General features: G+C 40.4%; 1 protein-coding gene across 10 annotated transcripts in view; it reads right to left on the bottom strand.

Moving 5' to 3' along the window:
• Positions 1-659: 659 nt before the first annotated feature.
• Positions 660-9,376, bottom strand: part of RNF144B (ring finger protein 144B) — a 167,847-nt gene continuing 159,130 nt past the window's right edge. For all 10 annotated transcript variants that reach the window (XM_070584141.1, XM_070584139.1, XM_070584138.1 and 7 more), the window contains 3 exons: positions 8,933-9,077; positions 5,483-5,572; positions 660-4,319 (listed from right to left, as the gene is read on the bottom strand). In XM_070584141.1, the coding sequence (XP_070440242.1) occupies positions 4,179-4,319; positions 5,483-5,572; positions 8,933-9,077 (376 nt within the window). In that variant the 3' untranslated portion in view covers positions 660-4,178. The remainder of the gene's footprint in view (positions 4,320-5,482; positions 5,573-8,932; positions 9,078-9,376) is intronic.

Genomic DNA, 9,376 nt, shown 5'->3' with positions numbered 1-9,376 from the left:
AAACACATTCCTCTAATAGACTTGTGGAAGGTCAGAACTGACCTCAGAGAGCACAGAGTCCAACTCTTACTTTACAGAACTAGTGGCTTTGATGCCTGCCAGCATTTTTTACTAGAAGGGTCAAAGACCTAAATTGTTATTTTTCATTTTTTAGGAGGAAGATTAGCCCTGAGCTAACATCCATCACAGATCCTCCTCTTTTTACTGAGGAAGATTGGCCCTGAGCTAACCTCTGTGCCCATCTTCCTCTACTTTATCTGTGGGACACCTGCCACAGCATGGCTTGACAAGCAGTGCGTAGGTCTGTGCCTGGGATCCGAACCAGTGAATACCAGGCGACTGAAGTGGAGTGCATGAACTTAACTGCCACGCCACTGGGCTGGCCTTGATTATTTCTCTGGATAATGATCAATGCCTGTGCAATGGCAGTGTGGAATATCACACGCACAACAAGAAAGTCTGCAACAAGTGAAGACATTACACTTGCTTCCATTTATTTTTAAGAAACAAGGCAGCAAGAGTTATTTCCATAAATGATATTGCAGACTTGGGTATTTTTTGTCAATTCTGAACCTCGGATTTAATAGCCACTTGGCTCCTGAATGGTAAAATTGAACATGACTAGAAACATGCAACACAACAAAAGTTAACACACTTGATTTCCTGCTCCACATTTATTGGGGCTAGAGAGACTAAAACTGCTATTTTCCTCTCACATAACTGCAAAAATATAATACAACAGCAATTTCTTAAATACATAACAAAACTTTCTGGATCATGATTTCAACATGAGATGTTAATAGCCTATAGATATCAATTGTGACAGCTTGATAAAATGTCATTCATCTAAGGCATTCTGAAATTGTCTTTAAAGTTACACATATGTACATGATTCTATATACACAAAGGCATCCATTCATGAACAGAAAGTCTTTTAGAAGCACTGTGTAGGGAAGGCTAGAGTAACACACATTTAGATTCTGAATAATGTTTAGGAGACAATTTGGGGTTCCAAGCAACAGTCATTTACGTTCAAATGAACATGTAGATTTTCAAACCTGGATAGATAAGATTTTTTGATGCAGGCTACAAGAAAATTCACACTGTGAATTACTCATTTTCCAAAGGCCTCTCTCAAAATGGAGATTTCAAGTCTGGAGCAAATATCCATGGCATGAACAAATAGGATGCCTAAGATTCTAAAATTTGCTTCCGTATGGCTTTCCTTCTCACCTCCCTACCTAACAATGGGAGAAAAACTCCTGCAGCGGCTAGAGGCTGTGCCATTACATCCAATGACATTTCTGGATGGGGGGTTATTACATCTAGATTCCAGTTTGGTGAAGGATTTTTGATTTATATTTCAAGCACACTAAACCACTCTAAACATAAAAAGATTTCTGCCACCCATCCAAACATTATTATGTAGACCCATATTTCTTCCTAGTAAGGAAAGAGAATCACTAGGAAAGGTTAAAGCTGACAAACAGAGGAAGGAGACAGATTAAACTCTTTTGCTCGCCAATTATCCAAAATGCAAACATCAGTTTCTGTTATCAAAGTGGTCAGCTCTCTCCTTTATAAACAAAATCTCTAGATGCGCTTGAATCTCGCCCTTTGATGTACCAGAGAGAGATCTGGGTTTAATCTGCCAACCTGTTGATTCTGACCACCTCACACAGGCCAATTCATTTAGCTATTTAAGGAAAAAGTCAACATTTTTCAGGCACTTTGCAACATTTAAAAACTTAAATTATTTAAGTTATTTAAAGTCTACTTGACAAACAACCCTCACTCCCCTATCCCCCATGAAAAAGTAGCTAATTCTGTTACAATATCTCTGTGAGAAGATAAGTTCCTTCCGTTTCGCCAAGGAAATAGCAGAGATGTTTCCTTCCATCTTTACTCCACATTCAGGAGCTCTGCCTCTGAAAACACAGCGTTTTAGGTTTCTTGAAATCAGTCCCTGTTTAAAGATTCTTTGTGAAACCAAGCTCAGAAAGTTTACTAGTGGAGGAGTACACTGCCACTACTGACATTCTTGAGACAAAAATTCAATTTCGGTTGAGTTCCTGTGATCCCCTGAGCAGTTATAAATGCCCTTTACTATAAGGAGGCAGTGTAAGACAAAGCAAATTCTTCAAATACATGTACATTTGTATTCATCCTAATATGAAATACATTGATAGAAGAGGGTACTGATTTTTTTTTTTCTGAAGTGTTTAGAGCTTTGAAGGAAAATAAAGACATTTAACATTGAGAAATTTCTAATAAATGATTAAAAATGTTTTTGGTTGGTTGCCATTCAAAAGTTTTCCCAGAGTTCTCATCTATGTTCTGTACAAACTGGAAATAAAAATGTACACAACCAACAGCTGTACTATACATGTATCAGATATCAATATGTACGTGTGAATTAAAGTTCCTTAAATATACACATCCCCATTTAGGATACATTCCATTACATAGGAAAAGCATCATTCTTTAATAATAGGTCCGGAATAGCAGCAATTTAATAATCTAGTTACCCAGTTACCTCAGAAAGTATAGGTCCTGATAGTTCCTGACAGGATGTCCCTGACTTCAAGGAGAGCTCTCTATCAACATTTTTATGTTCTCATGAAGCACCAGGATACACTGTTAATGGCAATTATGGAATCCTGTCACTGGAGAAAAAGTTACTGTCTTTCCAAAACTCATTTATTCAAAATCTAACTAAAGGTGTGATGGGAAAAGTAAGTCACAATGAGGTGATACAAATCCAAACTGTTTATGATACATAAAGCATTTACATTTTACTTCTTACATATTTTTTGTTGTTGTTTTATCAGTGCCTCGTTCATACGGAAAGTATTCAGATTGCCCTAACAGATGCTGAAAGAGCAATACAAAACTTTGCTGAGAGCTGCTCTGAATTGTTTGAAAATACGTAAACTTGATTATCAATTAGTGTTTTTACAAACTGAGACAGCATGATATCGTTCTAAGTATTGTTTTAAAAGAGTTATGTTTATGAATCTATACTTTTGGGTAAGTTATGAACTTGCAACCAAAATTTACATATATAATACGCAAAAAACCTTTAGGGTGATTTATATTAAACCATATTAGTGATAGAGGGAAAAATAGAATGGCTTTTACGTAAACCTTTATTTTGTGTGTACTACTGGGTATATCCATGCCTGTCCAATGGATAGAAATTCTAGATAGGCAGCAAAAGATTTTAGATGTACATATGGACTTTCGTGTTCACTTTTGGTGTGTACTTTTAGGTCCAATTCTAGATCTGTTGGGTGTATGAACACAGAGCTCAAGAAAGGTTTCTGTTATCTATGACGAAGTTTTGAACCTTGCCACTCTACCCAGACTTCTTATAAAACAATCTTGTAGACTGCAGCTACTGGCTTTAAGAGAAGAGTTTATCACCTTAAAAATGTTACATTTGCCAAGGGAGAGAGACTAAATCAGACCATATTGTTTTACATGCTGCAACCCTTTTACTGGGAAGGGACAACTCCCTCCGCACAGCAGTTTTCTCCTGCTTGAAGCTGAGATCACACGAGGAGAAAACCATTGTGTTTCTGCCAAGTCACTGTGGGAATGCTGGGAAAGCACACCCGGTAGCTGGCAGAGGCAGAGCCACCATATTGACTCCTAAGATAAGCAGCCTGCTTTATAGCTCTTATGAGAATTTTCCCTTAGACAGTCTTATCCCTTCCTCTCCTACGTGGGAGCTTTCCCCCATGTTTCTCATGGTGGTCAACACAGGATATACTGGCTTCTCAGTTGTAATGTATGTTGCCAACCATGGCAACACATTTATTATACTGAATATTCACTCAGGCTCCTTGAATTTGGCTCGGAGTTGAACAGTCCAGTGCGATCCTTCAGATGATAAAATGTTGACGTGTTAGTTCCTCCTCAGCACCTCCAAAGCTTCAACATGCTCCAGAGACACAGCCTGGACTGTAGAACCCGGTTCTCTTTACACAGGAACATACACACTAGTGCTTGGCCTTTTCTGATACTGAAGGTAGGCAGACAAGTTCAAGGTTTGGACACAGAGGCACTTCCAAAGTTTGGCAAGGAGAAGGAGGTGAGTTCACTAAGTGGGGTTTTATCACTGTGCTGTCTCGTATAACCCAGACATCTGTGGCACATGACATGAACAGAAATCTTTAGGTTGTGGATGGGTCATGCTTTTTCTTCTTGCCCCGACAGGACTTACAGACACAGCAGATTATACATGGGGAAGCCAGGAGCAGCAAGGGTGAAGTCACCAAGGCAATGATGCCCAATCCCACAAGAATCCCGACCACCTGGAAATGTAGAAGAAAAACCCATTTTAGCAGTTAAATCTTCCTCTATGTAGACTATACCATCAGCTATAGACTGGATGTTTCTGTCTCCCCAAAATTCATATGTTGAAACTCTAATACCCTATATAATGATGTTTAGAAATGGGGGCCTTTGGGAGGTAATTAGGACACAAGGGTGGAGACCAAATGATGGGATTACTGTCCTTATAAGAAGACACACCAGAGAGCTTGCTTCTTCTCTCTCTGCTTTCTGCCATGTGAGGATACAGTGAGAAGAGCTTCATCTGTAAACGAAGAGAGTCCTCACCAGAACCCAACCATACTGGCACCCTGATTTCAGATATCCAATCTCCAGAACTGTGAGAAATAAATTCCTGTTGTTTAAGCCACCCAGACTATGGTAATTTCTTATAGCAGAACTGACCAAGAGGCCATCTCACACACAAAAAAACAGTTATAATTATGGGCCCCTTTAGTCAGTGCCCAGCAATGCTCTAAACTGGATATAAACCAGGGAGATACCAAGCACTAAATCAAAGATGAGAAGAACAACCCAAATGCTAAATCAGGTTCTGGTGCAAGCTCAGAATAATCGTGAATTGTTGGTGTTGGCTCTCTCTCTACCTGAGTTTCCTCAACAGTCTCATAGGTATGTTAATAATGATTACTAGGCTATTAACACTGACTCCCTCAAAAGGAACATGGCCTTTAATAAATATGAAACACTATTAAAAATAAACCAGACTCCCTCTGAACCTTCCACATAAACACACAATGGTATGTACAGACGGATCTAAGCCCCAGCAGGGACTCAAAGGATTTTAGAGCCTTGCCTTTCACAGCAAATATGCCTTAAAGGGCTTTAGGAAAGTCATTCTAGCATTTTTTCAGGAGGAAAGAACATCTGCCTTCATTCTGCAGGTCACTGTTAATTACTTGGCTCCTCTGGTGCCCTGCCCCCCTACTTATCCCCAAGGGGATTGCACTCATGAATTAACTTCTGGCAGTTGCTCCATTACTTTCCCTAGCCCTGCCCCAGAACTCCCCAGAACCTCCCAGGCTGGGATGGGGTAGGTAGGGAATAGAGAGGGGAGGATGAGTGGTGGGCTTTTTAAGCCATCATAAGTCTGGTTTATTTCATGCTCCTTTTGGGGTCAGGGTACCTGTGTTCGATTCCACATCACTGAGGCTCTTGAGTGGCCGAGCTTATTCCTACATGGCCCTTTGTCATAATGTCTGAGGAAAATGTCATTCTGAAAAACAGAGAGAGGTTTCAGTAAACATGCAGTTTTGAACTGAAAGATGGACACTAATCACATCAGATCACCTTAGTGGAAGCAAAGGCTCTTTCTGGTGATATTAATGACGGCCTATGGAATTCCAAGCCTGTAATCTTAATCAGTAGTTTTATAAATCATCAAGTGAAAACAGATCATAATCAACAAGGCTCTTGATTGAGTCTAAAAAAGATTAATGACCTGACCAACTATTTTCAAAAGGTAGCTCTAGCAAACAGTGCAATACGGAATGAGAGGACCATGAGCCAGGCAGCTAAAAGGCTATTGCAGTAAAGCAAGTGAGACAAAATGCCAGTGGCTGAGATGGAGAAGAGGAAAACACAGTCATGAGATATTAAGAAGGTAACTTACTAGATGGGAAGGAGGGAGAAGAAATCACAGAGGAGGGGAAAGCCACTGGGTAGGAGGCAGTGGCTTTGTTGAGAGAAGTGACAACATAGAGATGGAGTTGGTTGGGAAGATGATGACCACAGTTTAGATATGTTGAACTTGAGAGAGATTTGAGACATTCAAGCAGTACTGTTCAAAAAACTTCTGGATTTTGGAAAAAAGACTCGGGAATAAGTGTACATGAGGTGGAAGAAATCACAGAAGTAGATGAGATTACCCAGGGAGAGAGTATAGACTGAGAAGCAAAGAGGCTGTTGAAAACAAACGTTTAAAAATGGGTCAAGGGAGAGCCTGGAAAGGAAGCTGAGAAGTGGCCAGAAACATAGAAGAGAAACCAGAAGAGATGGTATCACTGAAACAGAGGTGGTCAAGATTCAAAGGCAGCAGAGAATTTAGGTAAGATGAGGACTGAAGGATCCATTGGATTTTATCCAAAAGAAATCACTCAAAGCCTTGGAAGGGTGTGACTAGGTGGCAATCTGAGTATATTACAATGATTGGAGGTAAGTAAGTGTCAACAACTAGATGTGATTATGCTTTTTTGAGACGCGTGGCGCCAAAATGAAGGAGAGAAATAGAATGGTAGAAGGGGAAAGACCGAGGCTTGAGAAAAGTGTTACTCATTTTTAAATGGGACACTTGAATGTGTGGATATGCTAGAGTAGAGAGTAAAGAGCGGAAGTTGAAGTCACAGGAGAGAGAAGAGATAACTGAGGGACAAGTCTCTGAGGTTCCCAAAGCAGAAGACTGAAAATACCTCATCCTCTAAACAGCAGGGATGAGGACCAAGGCAGGAACAAACTCAGTGCCACAGCCAAACTCAAAATCACTGTGGTGTCTGTCTCAGGCTGGGCTTTTGGACAGTCGCTCTTCTCCTAGGCCCATGCTCTAAAACTTTCCTATAAACAAAGATCAACACCTCCATCTGACATCGAACACTCGTCTACAGAAAAACATCATTACCAACAGGCCAATACCCCCGGGTAAAAACCGAGAAAATGAGATCTCAAAAAACAATGACCAGAAAAAGATGTAGACATTTAACATCTGCTCCATTTCATCTCGAGACCAGAGCAGCACAAGTGACAGAACAATGTGTTCCTTGCAACACCATACCCCAAACATATTTCAGCCAAGGGATGGAGCGATCTGGTGCACATATTTACTCCCTTCACTCTTGCCTCCTAAAGAGAACCTCATGGGCTTGGCCTCATTGTGGATACGAACCCAATTAATATTCTGATTAAACCTGAAGGAAAACAAAAAAGATTTCTTTCATTTGTAAAGCATGTACAATCAGTCATATCCGCATCCAGAATACCACTCATTTGGAACGATGAGAGGTCTCAAATATCAAACATAATTGTAATTCAAGGGGTTATGATAAACAAATTTTTTTTAAAGAATGAAAACATTTCTTTCAACCTGCGTTGCTGAGCTTCTGGGGCCTAAAATGTCAATTTTCTTCTCCTCAGTTTATGCCTCTTCTTGAAACACTGACATCCAGCTGATTAAGCTTCTTGCTCCTGGATATCATCTTAAACAGCTTAACTCATTTTCAGGTAAAAGTCAGGCATGTGGTGGCCAGGATGCATCCCATATTAACCACACGCTCACTCGCTGAGGGTGTATGATACCAAAGCACGACACAAATTATTTATCGAATTGAGGCAAACTAAGCAACTAAAATGAAAAGCTGAGAAGAGAGTGGTCATTCAACCATGACTGAGGATTTACACTGATATGGACATATTTTAAAGGTCCAAATTGCCAAAATAGGGAATATCTACAAATAACTTATGCTACCCCAAACTTTAAAACATTAGAATTGAAAACCATAGATTTCTCACCAATCCTTCACACTACCTTTTAACTCTGAGGTTACCACTAGCCTTAGCACAGGACTGAATGAAACTGCACCTGAACTTGAGAAGACATGCTTCCTGAAGGGTGAGGAAAAAGAATAATTAGACTACACCCCTTTATCTGGGAAGGGGAGCTTGACAATACAGTAGCAATACCGCTGTCAGGCCAAACAACGAGATGGTTATTTAAGAGTCACCATTGCCTTGAACGGCTTTTTTCTTAAATTCAAAAAGAGGAAAACAACCTAATTGTGGTAGGCAGAATAATTGGTCCTGTAAAGATGCCCATGGCCTATCCTCCAAAACTTGTGAATATGTTACCTTACATGGCAAAAAGGATTTTGCAAATGTGATTAAATCAAAACCCTGAGATGGGGAAGAGTATCTTGTATTATCCATTGGGCCTGATCAAATCACATGGGTCCTTAAAGGCAGAGAAGCTTCCTGGCTGTCATGTCAGAGGGAATGACTCTGGAAGCTATGACTATGGAAGAAGAGTGAGAGAGATGCGATGTTGCTGCCTTTGAAGATGGAGAAAGGGGCCACAAGCCAAGGAATGTAGGAAGCCTCTAGGAGCTGGAAAAGGCAAAGAAATGGATTCTCCCCCAGAGGCTCCAGAAAGAATGCAGCCCTGAGGACACCTTGATATTAATCCAGTGAGACCCATGTCATGTCAGACTTCTTATGTACAGAACCAAAGGTAATAAATTTGTGCTGTTTTAAGCCACAAGTTTGTGGTAAATTGTTATAATAGCAATGTAAAACTAACACACTAATAGCCCTTTACATACTAGAATGAGGGAATGACCAAAAAGCAGGAAATGTCCTAAAACAAAAATTTGTCTTTACAACTAAGGTGACACATCTAAGGTAATCAGGGAGAGGTTTTATAGATATCTAAAACAGCAGGCTCAGAAAGTCTCATTAAGAGACACAAATTTCTTTTGCAGGACAAAAATAGCCTCAATGTTTTAAAAGGAAAGCCTGTAGGATACTGGCTTCTGCACAGATCCGATATGGAGAAAGACCATCAGAGAAGACTCTTCCAAGGGGAACTTACGTCCAGGTTCTGGAGACAGTACCAGCAGAATGTGTGCTTGCAGTTTTTGCACATCATCTGAGCGCAGCCTTCGTTGCGTTCAATATAAACTCGGCAAACCGGGCATTGCTTAATGGGGGCTTCTGCATCTGTCCCGAAGAGGGCCCTAGAAACAAAACGGATGAAAATTATAGGGTGGGGATTGAGAACGCTGCCTGACTTTTTAAAAAGCTAGGACCACAAGGGTGTACACTAACCAGAGCTGTGGGAAGAGCGGGCTGACTCTAATTAATTAAATAGTTAAAGAATGCCCTTCTGGACTCAACTTTATGGTCAACTGAATTCCCAGCGCCCCTGATGGGTGGGTAGTGAACTCTTCGTTATTGCTGCTTAATTCACTTCTGAGGAAAAGGGTGGAGGTAAAAATAGAAGAGATACAGATTATTAGTGGTTCAGATAACTCAA

This window comes from Equus przewalskii, chromosome 19 (genome assembly GCF_037783145.1).
Source record: "Equus przewalskii isolate Varuska chromosome 19, EquPr2, whole genome shotgun sequence".
Classification (NCBI taxonomy): Eukaryota; Metazoa; Chordata; class Mammalia; order Perissodactyla; family Equidae; genus Equus; species Equus przewalskii.
Note: the sequence above shows the minus strand (reverse complement) of the source record. Positions and strands in the feature narration are given on the sequence as shown.